Source organism: Microtus pennsylvanicus, chromosome 13 (genome assembly GCF_037038515.1).
Source record: "Microtus pennsylvanicus isolate mMicPen1 chromosome 13, mMicPen1.hap1, whole genome shotgun sequence".
NCBI classification, from domain to species: Eukaryota; Metazoa; Chordata; class Mammalia; order Rodentia; family Cricetidae; genus Microtus; species Microtus pennsylvanicus.
Window position 1 is genome coordinate 34,346,801 of NC_134591.1, and position 19,958 is coordinate 34,366,758.

The 19,958-nt window shown below is 42.1% G+C and overlaps 1 protein-coding gene across 4 annotated transcripts in view; it reads left to right on the forward strand.

Moving 5' to 3' along the window:
• Positions 1 to 19,958, forward strand: part of Nfia (nuclear factor I A) — a 335,086-nt gene that overhangs the window by 260,610 nt on the left and 54,518 nt on the right. For 3 of the 4 annotated variants that reach the window (XM_075946348.1, XM_075946347.1, XM_075946349.1), the window contains one exon: positions 5,084 to 5,212. The exons of the other annotated variant lie outside the window; for it this stretch is intronic. In XM_075946348.1, the coding sequence (XP_075802463.1) occupies positions 5,084 to 5,212 (129 nt within the window). The remainder of the gene's footprint in view (positions 1 to 5,083; positions 5,213 to 19,958) is intronic. 4 annotated transcript variants of the gene reach the window in all.

Sequence of the window (19,958 nt, forward strand, 5' to 3'; positions counted from 1 at the left end):
GCCACTCCAGAGCTCTTGGTCAAAGTCTTTGATCAGCCTATAATCTGCAGTTGAAATGGTTAAAATCATGATTCTCTTGTTTCCTTTTTTCATTACTTAAAGTAAGTCTTGATTTCTCCAGGAGACCTTGAGAATTAATTTAGAGTTTTAAAATACCATTTAATCTTATTTGTTGAAATCTATTTCTTACAAGAATCGGTGGGAGGAGGGGATAACAATTTCCAGAAGTGTCTAATCCTTTTTTGAAAATAACCACAAATTATACCCCTCTTCCCTGACTCCAAGAACGTCGTAGCCTTTTCAAGAGGTAGTGTCATTTTCACTGACTTCAGTGTATCCTGGAGACAACCTTACAACTTAGGATTTGTTAGGTAAAAGTTACAGAAAATTCTGGAAGTCTAGAGAATGTGCATTGCAGGTGTTGCTGTACATATTTGAAATCCTATTGGTTCCTATTGCAGGTGGCATATCGCAATATACTTAGCAACTGAAATCCTATTGGTTCCTATTGCAGATGGCATATCGCAATATACTTAGCAACCGAAAGCAGCACACATTTTGCATGTCCCATTTCTGTGGGCAGGGTTCTGAGTATATTCAGTCTAACAAGGTGCTCAGGTCTCTCCAAGGCTGGAGTCATAGTCTTCTTCCATCTGTACTCCTCTCCGGAGCTTAAAGTTCTCCTTTACGTCCTCACAGTCATTGGCAGAATTCAGCCTTTTGACTTTAGAACTAAGGTCTTGGTCTTCTTAAAGTTTCATTATTCTGGATAGTACATTAAAACTAAAGACTGGGTTTGTTAACAGAAATCCCTACCAGTTATCATTCGCACAGTAATTCTATAACCTGGTGCACAGATAGTGAGTGAAAGGACTTTAATGAGGAGTTTCCTTTAAAGTAGTGTACGGAAACTAAACTATTCCGAAAGCAAAAGCCAAGATGTATGATCTGTAGCTTTGAACATCGAGGATTTTTAGCTGCATTTTGAAATTTCATCTGGTCAATTAAGTATACAAAACAAATTAACCAAAACATACATTATGTATGTAGAAAAATATTAAAGTATATAATAAGGAAATGTACTCAATATAAGTCTTTAAAAATTGAAAACACAAAGTAATTTTGAGCTTCATGACAGCCTTAGGGTTCACATTACTTGACTGGGATAAATTTAGAAGATTAGACAGTCTGGCTTGTTGTTCTTGCATGCTGACTGAGCTTCTTCCCTTTTTAACTCTTTCAAGGAGAGCTTAAAGTGTGTGTGTGTGTGTGTGTATGTGTGTGTGTGTGTGTGTGTGTGTGTGTGTGCGCGCGCGCGCGTTAATACTACAATGTGCATGTGGAGGTCAGATACAATCTGCAGGTGGGCCTCACCTCTCACCCTGGTTTTAGGCAAGGTCTCCACTGTTTGTGCTACTGTACTGTGTACTCCAGGTTAGATGGCCTGCAGACTTGCAGGCATTTTCCTCCCTGGGCCGTCCGTCATGCCTTAGGCGTGTGGGGACTAAGTGAGCATGGCTTCACCTGACTTTGTGTGGGTTCTTGGGATTTGGATTGGGAGTCAGGTCCTCATACTTGAACGGCAGTGCTTAACCACTGAACTTTTCCCAAACCCTTATTTCACTAATTATTTAGCACTTGATCATTCTTTACTTGGTACTGTCTATTGTACTTAAAGCTCCTTTCTTACACATCAAACATGGAGAGAAAAGATGAACATTTTGAAGAAATCAAAGCTTTCTTGAGTCAGTCATTTTCTCCCTTCAATAAAGTTGGTTAAATACCATAACTGTAACTATGATTCCATTGTTCAGAACCTAAAATAAAATCTGCAGTCTTCAAAGTTTTGACATCTTCCACTGCTATTCTATTTCTGTGTCTTTCCTAACATGTAATTCAGGCATCTGACTGAATTTAAAGAAGTAGAATCATTGGCAGCTCAAAACTTCATTTGTGCAACAGAGGTTTGAATGACTTGGGAGATATGTCTACACTTAAACGTTTTATTATTTCCTTTTTTATTGGAAGGCTTTCTCCACTGTAGTTAAATGATAATAGCTTGTTTATGTCACTGGCAGTGAGTGTTCATGTATGACCTCAGTGTATCCTACCTGTTAGCACATGGTATTGTGTGGTCCGTAGACTTTTCAACAAACAAATGTAATTAATGTCATTAGAATTAGTGACTTTGTTTTTAATTCAGATCAAGTAGGAATTGACCTAGAAATCATTTCATTCAGGAGTACGAATAAAATGAAATCACACAGCCATCCATTCTGTACTTGCGTCTGACTAGAAATGTACTAACTAGTTTGTTTCTCTCTTGGGATGGAAACCTTATATTTTGTTATAACGTGGCATCTCTGTGTGAAATCACAGGTGAAGATGAAATCTATACAGGGAGTTTAAAAAACACACTCATACACACGAATGCATGCACACACACACACACACACACACACAAAACCCTTTGGGATCCTTTGGTATGTTTCACAACCTTTGATCAACATCTTTAACTTAGAGAAGGCTAAAACAGACTCACTTCACATCCACATGTTTTTGGATATCATATTATAGAGTAAAGCTAATCTCAGATTTAAAAAATAGATGTGCTTAGGTATAGACAAACAAGTTGACATTTGGACCATCTCTGTATCTAAATAAAAAATGGTCACCATAGTTCAGAGTCCTAGAAATTACTCAATGACAGCTTCAAATTAATATCAATAAATCTATTACTTATTTTTCTAGTTTGCCCAAATAATTATCAGAGCATTGACAAAAAGAAAAGTTACAGGTAGAAATGTGTAAATGAACTTCTTCTTCTGATGCAGTGCAGACCAATTTTGTGCTGGAAACTTGAAATCCCAGATTTGTCCTGTGATATGGAGACTTGAAGTCATTTCCTTTATTTTTACGCCCAAATTTCTGTTGTCTTAACTGGCACACTCCCAAATGGATAGATGCCTCCAGTTGTGTCTGTCAGCATGGTGTGGAGAACACCACAAATCTGGTAATTACAAGGAACTGTTTTCTCATTATTTCCCCACAATTTTTCTTTCCAAAGCATTTCCTAAGTTTGGAATGTTGTGAAAACCCTAGACTCTGGAGCAAAAAAAATGCTATTTTTAAAAAACAAGCTCTTATTGTGTTTTCTTATCATAAAGGTAATGTATGTTCATCATAGAAAGGCCAAGTAAGCAATATGAAGGCAAGGAAAACCATAGAAATTTAACTCAACTGAGGGAGACATGGTTACAGTTCACACACATCTTCTAGTTCTTTCTCTACATAGAAAAAAAATCACTTAAATTGTGTTACACATCCTGTGATTGATGTATTACAACACCCCATGTTATAATTGGTTTTTCAGTCAACAGTATATTATAAATATCTCCCATGGCATTATTCTTGTACAGTATTCTTTGCATTGGTTAGACCATATTTACTGAACCAGTCCCAATTGCTTGTCTTTTAAGGTTTTTTTTTAACTTTTATCTTTTCTTTTTTTGTTCTATAAATAATTCACTGAAGGAACATCTGAGCTGCTATTATCAAGGGCATTTTTATGTAAAAAAAAAGCTAAATTATTTAAAGTGTAGCAAAATGCTTTGGTGCTGAAATACGGTAACTGACAAGACAAAATGATTGCACGTGAGGCTGTCTTTGTGTGCTTAGGCAGCTTCCTTTGTAAGGGTCCCAGAGGTCGCAGACACGTGACAGATTCCCTGGAAAAGTTGAAGCCTCTGTAAGTCAGATTTCTATTACTAGAACAAGTATCTGGAAGAAAAGCAGCTTTTGAAGAGAGTCATATTGGTTCGTGGTTTTAGAGGATCTGGTTTGTGTTCGGGTGGACCTCCCAGGCTCACTGGTGTGGTGTGTGATAGCAAGGTGGAGAGAATGCAGCTAGTAAAACTGCTTACCTCCTGGCCAGGAAGCAAGAGAGAGCAAGAAGAAGGGATCAGCTCTCAGGATCCCACCCAACACTATGCCCCCAATGACCTAAAGACCTCCCCCCTTGACCTAGCTCCTAAAGCTCCTCCTCCCCACAATAGAACCACTCTGAATGCGAAAATCTTTTTTATTTTTTAAAAACTATCTTTTTTCATTTTACATACCAATCCCAGTTTCCACTCCCTCCCCTCCTCCCATTCCCTACACACACACACACACACACACACACACACACACCACCCGTCACCTCACTCTCCATCCCCTCTGCAGAGAGGGCAAAGCACATTGTTCCGAGGAAGGATCAAAGCCCTCCCCACTATATCCAAGCTGAGCAAGGTATCCACCCGAAGAGAATGGGTTCCAAAAAGCCAGTACAAACAGCAGGGACAAATCCTGGTGCCCCTGCCAGTGGCCCCACAGTCTGCCCCAGTCATGCCACATTTAGAGAGTCTAGCTTGGTCCTATGCTGGTTCCTTCCCTGTTTGGCTGGAGTTGGTGAGCTCCCACTAGCTCAGGGAAACTGTTTCAGTGGGTGAACCCATCATGGTCTTGACCTCTTTGTTCATATTCTCACTCCTCCCACTCTCCAACTGGACTTTGGGAGCCCAGCCCATGCTCCACCATAGGTCTCTGCCCCTGTCTCCATCAGTTCCTGGATAAAGGTTCTATGGTGACGTTTAAGATAGTCATCAATCCGACTACAGGGCAAGGCCAGTTCGGGCACCCTCTCCTCTATTGCTTAGGGTCTTAGCTGGGGTCATGGGCTGAAGAGATGGCTCAGCCATTAAAGACAAGGCTCACAACTAAAAATATGAACATGAAAATCTTAAAATGCAGGTCTTTTACAAGGGACACTGAAGATCCAAGATACAGAAAACCCCATGTAGAGAAAATCAACAAACTATGATTTAATACAATAAATTGAAATAAATTATAGAACCACCTAAAAGGGGAGCCATTCTGTTACCTGTTTGTACCTGTAGCAAATTCACAGCAATTCAGCATAAATTTCCATTTACAAACAATTCCATTTTTATTTCTTTTTCCACTCTACGTGTTGTCTTTTTGATCACACAAATTGTTGCTATGTAGATTAAAGTTGCCTCAACAAATCAACCCTTCTTACCAGGCATGCCATCTCCAACCACACTGAAGAAGTCGGAGAAGTCTGGTTTCAGCAGCCCCTCCCCTTCGCAGACCTCCTCCCTGGGGACAGCATTCACACAGCATCACCGACCTGTCATTACAGGACCCAGAGGTGAGTTGCTCCACAGAGACCCACGAGGTGTAAGCATCGTAATGTTGAGATCAGAGTAGCAAAGTGAGGAGACAGTGAGGGCTCCCCTGCAGTGAGTGATCAATTCTTTTATTCAAGGGTAGTCTTCGAATTTTAGGGACCAAAGAGATTCGGCATCCAATCCTAATTTTAAAAGACACAAAGACAATTTTTTTTTAAAAGAGGCAGTGGGATTTTGCAGAGGTGGGGAATAATTTGAGCCCAAATCAAGTGTGCCCTCGAGTTGTGTGTGTGCATGTCTGTGTGTATGTATCTGGGTGTGTGCTTTTTCCATGTGGCCAGTTACCTATGTCTCACATAAATGTTTTTCCAGTCTCCCATCCTTACTGTTACTCTTCCCACGAAACCCGATTTCCATATGCGGCATTTTGTGTTGAGGTTGTTGGCATTGGGGTGGTGACGAGTTGTCTTCATTCATTCCTTTTGAAGTGGTAGATAGTTTGTCTGGTTTTCATTGCCATGTTTTCCTTATTTTAGTCTCATGTGCTTTTAAGTTTATTATTAAAATGTGTCCACAAGAAATATGATTTGTATTTCACGTTAAAGACAAGACTGAAACCTCAAGAGAATGTCAACAACTCACTTAACTTGATCCTATTGCAAGATGAAAATATTTATTGGTTTATTTATAAAACTCCTATGGTAGGAGTATGAATAACTGTGACCATTTTCACCCTTCCATCAGATTCTCCTTCATGTCTGTGATCTACCGGTTGGCATCATAAAACACCCTGGAGAGTTACAGTCTCTTGTCTACTTTGACATATACCTGGGAAACTGGTATTTGTTGCAATGTTAGGGCCACAAATCTGAATCCATTTATGAAAACTCTGATAGTCTTAAGAAAATGTGGTACTTGAGATGGATGCACAGAGAACATGTGAAAAATATCACTTAAAAAAATAAATACTCCGTCATGGGAGACCATTTCTTTATCAGGAAATTCAGTTTCTTCATCTCAGAGATACTGTGTTCATTGATATGACTTTCTCATCAGGCTCCCTGACTCTTCCTCACTTGTACATATGAGATAGTCACAAATGCTTATCATACACACATGCATATATGTGTGCACATACATATATATGGTATATGTATATTACACATTATATAGAGAAAGCTGAGAATTCACATCTGAATGAGCCATTAAATTAGTTAGTATTAGAGCCTGTCGTTAACATTCATTGAGCATCTAAACTTTAGCAGGAAATGGCAGGTATGAAGCTGCTTTAGGTCAGAATATTTATGGTCCAAGGCATGTTATTCCTCACTTGTATGTTCAGCTTAGCATGCTCAAATGCTAAATGAATGTCAAGAGCAAATCTTTCTTCAGGACTCAGAGGAGGGGGTTGTGGAAGTTCATTCATTTGTTCATTTAAGACTTCCTGGGTTCTTGTCACTGTATAGACACTGGGGCCAGTGTCTCCCCTCCTCAGAGAACAGAGCTGGAGGAAGGAAATGAGCATTAAGAAAAGCTGGTGTGTAGCAGGCTACTATCACTGCATCAGATAAAGAGACCTGGAAGAGTGCACAGCACTGAAGTCAGATCTAAAGAGTCCTATGAGTAGCAGCTACTTCGAGCAAATGAAAAACCCCTCGTGTAGCAGGGCGGCAAAGGTGGTGAAGAGCAGCATGCCAACAGCCGGGAAGGCTGGGAGCTGCCCCTGCGTTCCCATTTACCTTCTGGCTTGTTAGTGTCTCATCAGTTTGAGGAGGGCGCACAATGGAGAGCGAACCTTTCTTCTCAAACTCATACTCTCCCTGTGACAACTGCAATACAGTAGCATGTTTGGAGACTTTCTGAAGAACGAAAACAATGTGCATACATCATTTCTTATTCAGAAAAATACCAAGGGTATCTACCCTGTGTCTTGGCTTCAAGCTGCATTTCTGTGAACTGTTGGGACTGCCTAGCACTTACACCAGGTGCACAATGGTTAAGTCCCTCTCCTAAGATGGCCTGCTCTGCATTGGGCCAGAGTAGACTTCCTTAGCCCACAAAACATGGACCTTTGACCTCCTAATTATATTCATAGTTTTAAGATGTGTATGAGGAAAGAGAAGCTTCATTTAAGAACTATGGAATACCAAAGATTCCTTGTTTTCCCCAACATTCAAGACAAATCCCAACATCCTCAGTTCTCCTTTCTCGAAAATCTGCTCAGGTACCCATCCTCACTGTCCCCTTCCTACCCTTTAGTGTGTGGCATAGGCCTTGGAGTAGGGTAATGATTCCATTCCGTTGCATCTCTGTGCTGAGAATCAGAGTTAAGGTAGGCAAACTAGGGCATCTGTTGGTTAAGGTATTTCTAGGTTGGGATGCTGTCCCTCAAAACTGAAGAGCCATTCACAATGGGTTCTGCATTCCCTTTTGCGTGGAAAGCTCATGCCTACGACAGTACCCCTCAGAGACAAAGACTGGTATTTCAGGCCAAGTCTGAGGACCAAATCACCAATAGAACATCTCCGTTCAAATTTACTTGGTGAATAACTTCAAAATGTATTTTTATGCTAGAAAAAGATGTTGATGGATAGCCCTCTAATTTCTGTATTATAGGGAGGCATTTTTTTAGAGCTTAAAATTAATGGACAGTACCACAAAGGAAGATTAATATGGGTTAGGTTACATCAAAAAATGTACAACTCCATGAAGAAAATGTTTTTATATAAAATCAGAGAGCAAACAAAAGCCCACAGAAACATCTCATCTGTCACAAATGTAAACAGTTATAATAGCTTTAATATATAAAGATCTTGGTAAAATAAACTTGTCCGGTCGTATCCAACGAATCTTTCACACATTTTATATCACCAAGTAGGTTTTACGTAGTGGATAAATTAGAAGTAGTTTAAGTGCACGTAAATGCACACTCAAAAGAAATTCACACTCTACCCCAACCCCTACACCACACCACACCATACTCCACCCACACACTCTGATAAGTTCTCAGTGCTCCAGAAGAAACAGCAAACACAAATGTACGATCTTTCGCTTACTTCTTCTAAAGGAGTTTCCAAGATGGGGGAGGACCGTAGCCTGTCATCTAAAGCAAACTGTGTGAGATGACCTCAGAAAAGCTTTGGTACTAAATGCTATGGCTTGTTTTAGCTTATGCTCCTCTGACCACTCTACTGCTTACATTATAAAGGTAGAGGTATGTGGTTTATTAAATCCAATCTCCTCCCTGGCAGTGGCTTTCTTTGTGGCTTTGATAAATCACTTTGCCTTGTGGTCTCAGTTGGACCATCCGTACCATGCGGATAATACTTTGACACCTATTTCTCTGTGCGGTTAGAATCAGGTGAAGGGGTTAAACTACTGTGTTGAAATAACCTGGAGCAAGAAAAGTTAAATCTCAACAAAGCCATTTTTGTCATTGTACACAATTGCGTTTATTGGGCACTGGAAGCTGGAAGATTGAGCTTATCAAGACTTTCTTTTACTGTTACCTAAAGTCATTCCCGTCATAACATGTTCAATCATGGCAATGTATCTTATCTATGATAACTGGAAAGAAAACCTCTGTTCTTCTGTCTGTTGTTTCAAACGTTGTGACTATGCCTGGTAATGTAGATTCAGTTCTGAAACTTCTTTAACTCACTGAGAAGTCTCTCCATGACCTAGGGTATTTAGACATAAAATGGGTGTCTAAATCAAAGAGTAGCTGATAAAAAAAGCATAAAAATTATTTTTAAAAATTCTTTGGTTAGTACGTATATTTAATAAAGACCAAAGATAATTTGTCATAAATAAGGTGGATATGTTTATTAATTTTCTACATAGAATTATATTTTGGCTAAATATTTGACACTGCAAGACATGAAGCATCTTCACCATTTTTAGATTGAATCAGTACTTTTTTATCATCAGTGTTGAGAACGCCTCCACACTCACTCATACACACTCTCATGCACACAATACATATATATTTTTTAGTGTCATTCCATAAATTGTTAGGAAATTTGTCCTAACTTAAAGCCAGAAGTCATTGAATTATTTTTATATAGCTCATCAACAACTCAAACAACAACTTTAGAAACCAAGTATTCCAATACAATCCAAAGATGTATTAATATGATACTTACATACCGACAAATGATGGTAGAAAAATGTTCGTCTTCCGTGATCAGACCATTTTGTTTCTATAAGAGCAGAAGACCACATATGTTAAAAAAAAAAACTTTTCAATTCACGACATTAAAGAGTCTCAGCTCGAATGGAGGTGTCCCAGGTGACATCAGCCGGTGGTGTGTGGTGTGGGTGGCATGTGGAATGGGAAGTATGTATGCACTCACAACCAAGGCTGTGGTAAAGTCACATGATCAGCCTAGGCGAACACTACAGAAACACCTTGAGTTCATTAACTGTTTAATTAATTTTCAGTTGTGTAGAATCTTTTACTGTTGCCAATTTTTGCATGAACCCCACATTTAGCTAGATGATTCTTTGTGGGGATGCAGCACACAGTTTAAGAAAATAATTCCCTAAGGGTTTGTCTGGCCCTTTTACATTGAGTGTGTGTGTATGTGTGTGTTCGTATGTCCGTGTGAACAAGCATAGGTGTGCAGATGAGAGAGTGACTTGCAGGGATCGGTTCTCTCCTTTCACAGTTTGGGATCCAGGCATTAAGTTCGGGTCACCAGGCTTTCCAGCAAGCTCCTTTGCCAGCTGATCCATTTTTCCAGCCTTTGTCTGACTCCTTTTAAGATTTGGAGTAACCATCAATGATATTTTAAATTCATTGTCCTCTAACCTCTACAAACACATGTCACTGCATACATATGTATGTATGTATGTATGTATGTATATGCGTTATATATGCATATAGGCATGTGTGGGTAGAGGTCAGAGGACAAGTTGCACGAGTCTCTCCTCCTAAAATGTGGGTCTCAGAAATTGAATTAAGTCTTCAGGCTTGGCAACAAGCACCTTTACCCACTGAACCATCTCACCAGCCATCCATTGTCCTTTTTTGTATGGTCACATGGCCAAAACTATTATAATTAGCTTAGCTATAAGGGAGGGTACAACGTGTAGATTAGATTTTTTTAGCTTAATATAATCGTCGCTATGTATAAATTCAGGGTTATATAAATCAATAGATGAGGAAGGACTATATTAGTGAGCTGTTCCTTATGCACTTTATATGACTTACCAATAGCAATCTGAGCTGATCGGAGCCAAGACCACATTCATCTTGTTTAGTTTCCAGTTCAGTAGTTCCTAACCTTTATTCTGCCACTGGAGCGAAAAAAAAAGAGCTCCCTTTATTCAAACCTTTGGTTTGTTTTCACACTTCTTATTAGTCCGAGACATGCTATGGCCATTTAGCTACGCTGATAGTCATGACATAGACTGTGTTTTCACACTGCGTTTTTAGATAGCTATCCTAAATGACTCCTGTCTCTTCTGTCTTTACTGCCCTCCGATTCCTTGCTACTGGCAAAGGCACAGTTTCTCCGAGGCACAAGTGATTTCAAACAGTTTTAAAGTCATTTTGGCTTTTCTCAATGTTAAAATTAACTTGAAAATTCTTGTCACCATCTGGTGACCCCTTAATTTGTCCCACAAATGTTTACCAAGTGCTCACAACAAGCAAGGTACTCTTATAGTCACTGAATAGAGGGAGTAAGCGGAGCCTGAGGATCCCCAGAGTACTTGCTGCTTGGCAGCTGAGGGAAGAGAAAAGCAGCAGTTGTATGGTGGGCTGATCAACCTTAATCTAAAATCAGAAATGCTCCCAAGAATGGGCTTGTGAGCGCAGATGTCACGCAGCCTGGGCATCGCATTGGTGCTCAGTGTTTGGCCCATTTTGAATTTCAGATTCTCAGGTTAGGGTTGTTTAATTGGTAAGTGTATACAGATATTCCCAATTCTAAAATAAAATCCAAACTCGGAAACACATAGAGTCCCAAGCATTTCAGAAATTGGACTTGACCTCCACTGTGCTAGGAGAGGCACCAGATGCCAGGGAAGACAAAGAAGGGCATCCTCTTGGGGAAATACCATGTCATTTGGCATTGTCAGAGTACAAACAAGAATGATGCTCAACCCCGTCTCAAACCTTTTGCCATCTGTTTGTCAGTATGCAAAATAGAGAGCAACTGAAAACAAATAATTCTGTTAGACAACTAGGTACTATTAAATTAAAATGAAGCGAATGCAGGTGTGGTTGCACCACTCCATCTTTATGAGGGTACGTGTGTGTGCATGTGTGTGTGTGTGTGTGTATGTGTGTGTGTGCATACCTGTGCATGTACATAAGTGGTGTGTATGAATGGTGTGTGTGTGCTGTGGTTTATATGTGCATTGTTTGTGTATATGTGTGCAAGCACGTACCTGTATCTATATATGTGGTATGTGTACATGGTGTGTGTGTGTATGTGTGTACATACCTATATGTGTATGTATGTGGTGTGTGTGCACATGGTATGTGTATGTGTGTGTGATGGTATGTGAGTTCATTGTGTGTGTATATAGTTTAGAAGTCAAATTGTCCTGATTCTAAAAGTGTTCATAACATATACCAAAACAATAATCATATAAGCCAAAGATTTGCTGTGTAGCTTTCAAAGACATGTGCTGTTTGGAAAGGAAGTGAAAACTTTATATTCTCTGAAAGCCTTCTCAATCTATGATCCTCCTGGCCCAGAAGAGGATCCTGCTCTTCATGATGAAACCACTGAGGAGCTGAAGTCAACAATACTTCCCAGTTTGGCCAAGAAAAGCATACTGCAGAGATATGAGCATGAAGATCGTCTTCCCAGAAGTCAGGGTCACCAGGAATGGCTGGAGGAGTGTGGGTTGCAGCATGCATAGACAGTAAGAAAGCAGCAGGGAAGGGGAGATAAATATGAAGGCAGCAGTTACTAAATGGCAGATACAGTGCCTTACCCGTTCACCCCTGCATCCCTCAGCCTCATGACTGCGCAAGAGCTCTCAAAAACCATTCCTCAGATAAATTAATGAATGCATATGTGTGATCGAAACAGAAAGCTAGGGGAATAATGGGAAGTTCTTCCCCCTTCTGTAATAACAACAATAATGATAATTAATATTGTCAAGAACAAGTACTTTTGCAGCATTTATGGAGGTGCCTAGAATATGAAATCATTTGTTCAGGAGTTTCTGCCTTGCTATGTATTAGGAAAAAATAGCTCAACATTTTGGGTCCCTTTGAAAGAACACAATATTTGCCTAGAGTATTGTTTCCATCCGATGACAAACCCGGAAGAGACATACCCTGGTGTTTCGTTACTGTAGCCATGGCCCTGTTCTGTTGGCACAGGCCCCAAGGGTTAGTCTTGTCCAGCTTTCTCCTGTCGTATCCACAAACTTCTTGGCTGTTTAGGAAAGCTTCTTAAACTTAGCTGTAGAACATACTGCTGCTCAACTGGGTCTAATTTGTTTCTCCTGTGTTAGTGCAATTGAATCATCTCAAGAAAATGAGAAGTAACTAAGTACCTGTGGCAAACACAGTGCTGACAAACCCTGCCAACAGACAGACTCAGGGTGTTTGTTATTAGAGTTTGTCGTCTGGGGAAATATGGCATCGCCCTTCTCCAGGAGGAATGACTCCAGCTGATTTCCAAAGCCAGGCATCACAGACCTAGCAAGCTCCACTCTGGAGCATGGGGAAGACAGGAAAGATTTGGAAATACAAAGCGAGCACACACACATGGCCCAGCTTCACACGGACACCATGTCCAGGGGACTGGACGTTTCGTGATAGCAGAGAGGAAATACGGCATTTTAGCAAAGGCTCTTTAAGTCTCAGTTCAGGAAATTATTAAATTCATTAGCCAGATACTTACAACCAGCTATTACTGCCCAGCCAAAGGAAAAACTAGCGCCAGCAAATGTTTTAAAACTACAAATAACAAAAGTCAGGAAGCGCGTAATTAAAACTGTACCTTTATTGTATTGTAAAGAGTTTCACGGTGACATGGAAAATATTTAAAGGAGAAGGCTGTTTAGTTAATTTTTCTGCAAGTGAGCTGCAGAGTGGAGAACCGTCCCAAATTGACTGTAAGGCCACCCACCGAGCGAACCTCATAAAGGGCCAGGGCAACTCAGCTTGGTTGTGTGTAACTGTTCAATAATTACCAGATAAATGCATAACTCAGAGCTCTATTACACTAATAATTCGTATGAAGATAGATGTGTGGGACACCCTGCTGGGTTAATTTGTCATCCTACAGGAAACTTTAAAGAGCGTTCGTCTGTAGTGGAATCACGTTAATATGCTGTCCAGGGAGGACAGGTTAGAGCAGGGGACCACTTGGCTCCTTAATCTCTTCAAGAGTCACAGAACCCCCGGAGGGAGTGCTGTGGATAACAGGGTGATTAGCCTGGTGGACCCACATCCACACTCATCCTAACAAAGGACGCTGCCTCCCCTCCCTATCCTGTATCCCTTTCTTTCTCTCTCCTTTAGCCGCACACTCCCTGCCACAGGCATGGAGCCACGCCCACATTTAAGTGGAAGCAGTGGCCAAGACCCTTCGCTGATACCAAATACATCAACTATAAGTGACTGTTATCAAATAAGCCCCTTGGCGGTTCTTTCTTCCTCGTTTAGTTTAATCTTACATTGATTCCATGCTTAGACTCATTATTTGTTTGTTTGATTTTAGCACACAAGTAAAACTTTGAAATTGAACTTGTATCTTCTCTTCATGTGAAATAATCTTCTCCCATTTTCTCCTTCCTTCCTCCTTTCCCTTTCTCCTCCCTCCCCCCAACTTCTGTTTGGAATAGAAAGCTCACATTTAGGCATCAGTGCAGGTTGGAGCCTCCCCTACTGACAGAATCATAAATCATGTTCAAGTTAAGTGCACTGCATTGCCTGGAGCTGAGCTTCAGCAATGTTTATGTCCTGCAGCCTGTCACCCATTGGGGCAAGGGGACGCACACTGTAGGGCCGTCCTGTCCTGTCCAGATGGCTGCAAGAACAGAGAGGCACTCTCCCAGGCTGCATCCCGTGTGTTAGGAACACCAGGGCAATGCACTCACTCACATGTTCCTGCATGGTTTCTCAAGTCATGGTTCTACAGAAAATTTACATTCATTGTTTGCCATTTCTTTCTATTCAACCTCAGCTGCTTTGCTGCATCTCTCGAAGAGCTCGGCTTTCTTATGAGAAAAACATGTGTGAGAGAATCAGAGCTGCCTGCTTCTACTTCAATACTAAGGGATCTGGGACAAAAAAAACTCTAAAAGGAAATAAACCATTTGGGCTCTGAAAAAGTAATTTAAAGAGAAGCAGAGAATGTATAGGAAGGAGCTATGCCTGGCAGTAGAGTCAGCCACAACAGAATCCAAGTTCTACCAAGCCATGTGGGCTCTGTTTAAGCCTGTAGAAGTCATTTGTCCTTAGTGGGCCTTTGTCTTCCAACTTTTACGTACTTGGAAAAGCATCCATGAGAGGAGAGAGTAAAATGCCCTGTGCAGTGTGGGGGGCTTAGAACGCAGTGTGTCCGGTAAATGTCCTTTTCTCTCAGACTCCCGCCTTGTGCTCAGAACCTCCTTTGCTCTCTTTGGTTCCTAGAAATGGTCTTAGTGCCTCACTTCCCCTCTACTCTTGCTGATCTAGAACAAGCTGGAAAAGAAAGATGGTCTGGAGGAAGTGAGCGGACCCAGGGTCCCTGTGCCCCCACTCATGTGTGGTAGAGGGGACTCTGCTGTGGAGCCAGTGGCCTATCCCTTGATGGACAGAGACTTCACCTATACAAGCCCCACCTCCTTTATCCGTGTCTCTTGCTGAAAGGGGAAGTACCTTTGTTCAACAACATCTGCTCCTTAGAGACTCAATTCAGCAGATAATCGTTGAGCCTTCAGCTGCCATGAACAGTGGAGGCCCAAATGGTCGAGCTCGAAAGACCACACTCACCTTTCTAACTAGTAGAACAGACGTCATTGCAGCCGAGATGGATTAATGAGCAGGCCATAGAAGAACCTGAGGACAGCACCATCACCATCGGAGCTGTCGGTGGAGGCTGGAGGCTTTGTCCATCAGATTCTGTGGGTACCTTCTGTGACACAGTTCAAAAACATTGTCATTTTAAGGGATCTCACTAGGTAATCATGAACTCCCAAATTCCTGAGCACTATAACAAGCTCACAAGTCATACCCCGTCCCCTCTACTCTTCTCACTGTGAGCCCTTTTCACAGGCTCCATCTCCTGATGCTGTAGCATCCAAAGCACGAACAACTCCACACTTAATTTCGACCAAAGGGAGAAAGAATCACTTTTCTCCAATGGATCTAGAAAAGCAGCTACCACTGGATGACCATAGATTTAATTTGCCTGATTGGGGCCATTTGCTCATCTCTTAAACAACTTTTATATCTCAAAGATAACGGGATGATATCTCATTGTGTAGCTTGAGTTCTCCGACCACTATCAGAACCAGGTGTCAGGGTTACTAACCACATAACCTGAGGTTGAGGGAAAAAAGCTCTCCAAAGAAATGTTAGACCTCTGCTTACAGAAGGATGAGGACAGCTGGCTAGGCAAAAACAGTACCTTACATTCCAGGAGGGGAGGCACGAAGCCGTTTGGGGTGCTAGGTAGTGGACAACAACCCTCTTCAGCCTGGGACTTGTTTCTGCACTCAGCACTTGTAAAGCACAGATCAAACCCAAGCCTAGAAGGCCGGCATTAGTTCCTGCTGTGAGCCCTGTATTAGTTACCTTCTCTGAGGCTGCCATAGAAAACCACAGCCAAGGCAACTTAAGTAAGAAAGGGTTTATTTAGGCTCCAGAGGGATAGAGTCTGCCATGGAGGAGAAGGGCATGACGTGGCGGCCGTGGCAAGAAACTAGCTGTCCACATTGTCACACACAGAGAGAACAGAGTGGTATGAGGCTATATAAACTCTCCACATCTGCCCCCCACCAGGGAAGTGCTTTCTCCAGTAAGGCTGTACCTCCTGAGGGTCTGTAACCTATAACAGCACCGTCAGCCGGAGACTAAGTGTTCACATACAGGAACCTCTGGGGGACACTTCTCACTGAAACCTAGGCAGACCTGTAGCTTCATTTGTGAACATTCAACTCTGGAGTCTCGCTCTCTTAACCCCCCGCATATTCTGGATTACATTTCATATATCTCATTCCTGAAGACATCTGAAGGATAATAAATACTCCAAGTCTAGCTAGCATACTGTTTCTCTTGTAGTAGATTCTCAGTATGTTTGTTGAATGAATGTGCCTGCTCAACCTCTATACATTTATTCCTAACTCTCAGAAGGGTTTTCTAGTTGGTACTATTACACACTTAGAAAATAAAAGAGTGCCTGGCAGTTTAGAAGGCTTAAGTAGCTTTGTGCACATTAGCAAGGCAGAAATGGTGTTAATCCATAGTAGTTGCTTTCTGAAACCCATACAGAACAGAGCAGGTACACAAGGAGGGGTGGCTGGCACAGAGCAGTGGGCACCAGAGCCAGCTGGTACCAGACTGTACATGCTGGACTAACTCTTCCTCCCCTTAAGTAAAATCTACGAACATTAGAAAGAAATACTCTAATTCTGCAAGGTGGCTAAGGAGACTTCAGATTCAGGTGGGCACCTGAAGTGACCTTTGCTTATCACAATCAACGTCACGGTCTTCAAGTGCTGCCAGCCTGATGGTTGGTGGAGAGAAGAGCTAAAGCTTGTCCTTCGGTTCTGCAGTTATGGGGCTGCCTTAGTATGCTTTCTGTCACTGGAATAAAAGGTCTTGGCAAGAGAAGAGTTTATTTCAGCTTAGAGCATGCAATCAATCGTTGTGTGAAGACAGAGCAGGAAACTGAAGGCAGGAACTAAAGCAGAGACTGTGGGAGAGTTCTGCCTCCAGGCTTGCTCCCCTGACTTCCTTTCCAAGACTTCCCAGAGGGGGCACCGCTCATGGTGGGCTGGACCCACCCATCTCTATCATTAATCAAAATGGTGGCCCACCGTATGGCCTACAGGTCAACCCAATGGAGACACCTTCTCAGTTGTGCTTCCCTCTTCCCAGATGACTCTAGCTTGTGTCCAGCTGACAAAAACACCAGCCCACACAGGGATTTTGCTGGCTTTTCTTTGACGTGCTTACTTGCTTTATATTTAATGTGGAGAAAGACTGGCAACAGCCCAAGTCACAGCACCTGCCCTCCATGTAGCCCTAACTTCTGCACAGGTCTGGTTGCTGAAACTTGCTCGCAGCTCTCAGTCTGCCTCTCCGGTGGTATCCTGGTCTCAGGAGACTCCAGCCTGCTTCTCTTAGCCACATAATTATTCCTTCTGGGGCAGGAGGGTCGTTTCCTCAAGTAATTGTTTTGATGTCTTTGTCGTTCTTCATCCCATTGCCATAGTCTCCCTTGCGCCTTACACAGAAGTCTAAGTTCTCTTCACAGACCTGGATTCCTCTCAGCTTTGCTATGAAATTCTCACTCTTCCTATCTGTGATAGTCATAGCTGTTTGGTGCTATTTGAACACATTTCACATGGGCCACCATGGTAGCTTATGCAGTTAGTTAGTGTGAGAACATGGTCATTTCTGAAACCCTGGCAGGATAAAGGCTGGGGCTGTGTGTCAGACCTTAACCTACTCCGTGTCTATAAACCTTGGATATCCTAACCAGCAGTTGAGATGTGCCCTGTGGCTTATTTTTAAAAATATTTTTAATGACATATACTCCTTTGTTTTCCAGCCTTCTAGATTTTTATTCGATTACCTTGAACCAGTCATAATGAGTTATTTGTAAGCATGATTCTAGATACTGTATTCTATACACGCACCCAAATTTAATTTGGCCTCTGTAAGTATTTCCTTCAAGTCCTATTTTGAAATGAGAGAACCAGAGGAAAGGGACTTTGTCCATCCTTGTAAACCATATAGAAGCAGAAAGTAATCTAACACCCAGGTTTCTGTCTAAATAGAAAGCTTTCCCAAAAGATGTCCTTGGTCCTAGGACAGCGTCTTTCATGCTAAGTCTGTACGACCCATCTAACCAGCATACACCTTGGGGCCTTTCAACAGAGAGATGAAGGTTCCCATGTGCCCATGTTAGGCTGCTACTTAGAGAGCATGCTCAGAAGCTGGATAGGTCAGGAGGCAGCCTGAGTGACAGATGTGTCACCACAGTGGAAGAAGAGGCCAGTGTGAACAGTCAGCATTAGCACCCAAGTTCTGAGTGCTAAGTGGAAAAGTGCCTGGCAAGATGGCCACATAGTTCTAACCATCTAGGTTATCTCAGCGTGTTTCAGGCAAGAGTAGATATTTAAAATGTTGTTGGTCAGAAAAGAAGCATTTCAGGTTTTTGAACATAGTTATTTTACTGTAAGAGCAAAGGCATTGCCACCACTAATACTGTTTCTGCATTTCGTTGTTTGCAAAATTAGTTCTAAGGCCCTTATGTCAGACCCATGCTTTTGCTGCTCTCTCAATATCCGCATAGTCCTGCGTGTGGAGAGAGGCAGAGAACGGGAACTTTTTACTCCACCGACCTTCCCTGTGTGTAGTACAGGCTCTGTACAGCCAGAACTGATCTGAGGATATGGGAATGAATTCCAGTCTCTTAACTGCCTCCCAGTGTCCTTTTCTGTAATGGCGATATCAGCACAAGAGGCTGTTCACTGACTGTTGAGGGGTCAGAAACCGCATCAGGTGCCACACACCAAACACACACAACCTCACAGCAAATCTATGTGGTATTAGCCTCCATCATAGAGATGGCATATAGAATCATAGAGAGCTTCAGAAACTACAGCTTTCTGTGTGTCTTTCCTTTCTTCATTCGCTCGCCGTCCTTCCTCGGAGTTCCAGGACACAAGCTGCGTGGGTCTCGAACGCTCGAGTCTATTACTCCAAGACCTCTCAGTCTTACATTATGCTGCATTCCTTTTCTGACTTATATGCTGAGCTGGGAATGCCATAGATGGGGGCAGCTAGCCAAGGCCAAAGCGTGCTAAATAACTGTGAAGAGACACAGTCAGTGGAGGCCTGGAAGATGTGCTAGTGGCCTTGGAAGCACCAGAAGCCTGGGGCTTCACAAATGGCTGTGAAGAAGAGACAGAGAGAGCAGTGATTGATTGACTGCAGAGCTGAGAGGGGGGTTAAGGATGAACGGAATCACATGAATGTGTGCCAGGGTAAATCCAGGCCTACTCTGTATTTTGAAATGAGATTTTATTGACCATAGTTTCACCCATTTGTTAATGGCTTGTCCAGGGCCACTCTGTAGCACAGAGTAGAATATAGCCACAGACCTTCAGAATACCCTTCACAGACTGGGAGTCTCCATTTCTGTGATAGACCAGAACCCAGAGCTTTGGAGAAACAGAACTTTTTCTCCAGAAGCTGTGGACTTGTTTGTTTGTTTACCTGGTATGTGGGGAGAGATCACGTGAGAGCCACAGACTGTCTGTGAAGGCCAGAGGAGAACTTTGTGGAGTCAAGAGAAGCACTGATTTTTATGTAGTTAAAATGGATGTACATAAGAATGTAAAACAACATTGGCCTCTCTTTGTCGGAGAAGAGGAGATCTGTTTTTCCAAGAGACGTACACTCTGAGTGCCCATCAGAAGATGCCTTTGATTTATCACCGGCTTGGACCCCTGCTGTAGCATGCTGTTCCCCTCTCTGCAGCATTCACATGAACACCTGCCACTTTGCAAAGCATCGTGCAATGTGATGCTTTCTCCTGTGCCTTTCACATGCTTCTCGATGACACTCATGGT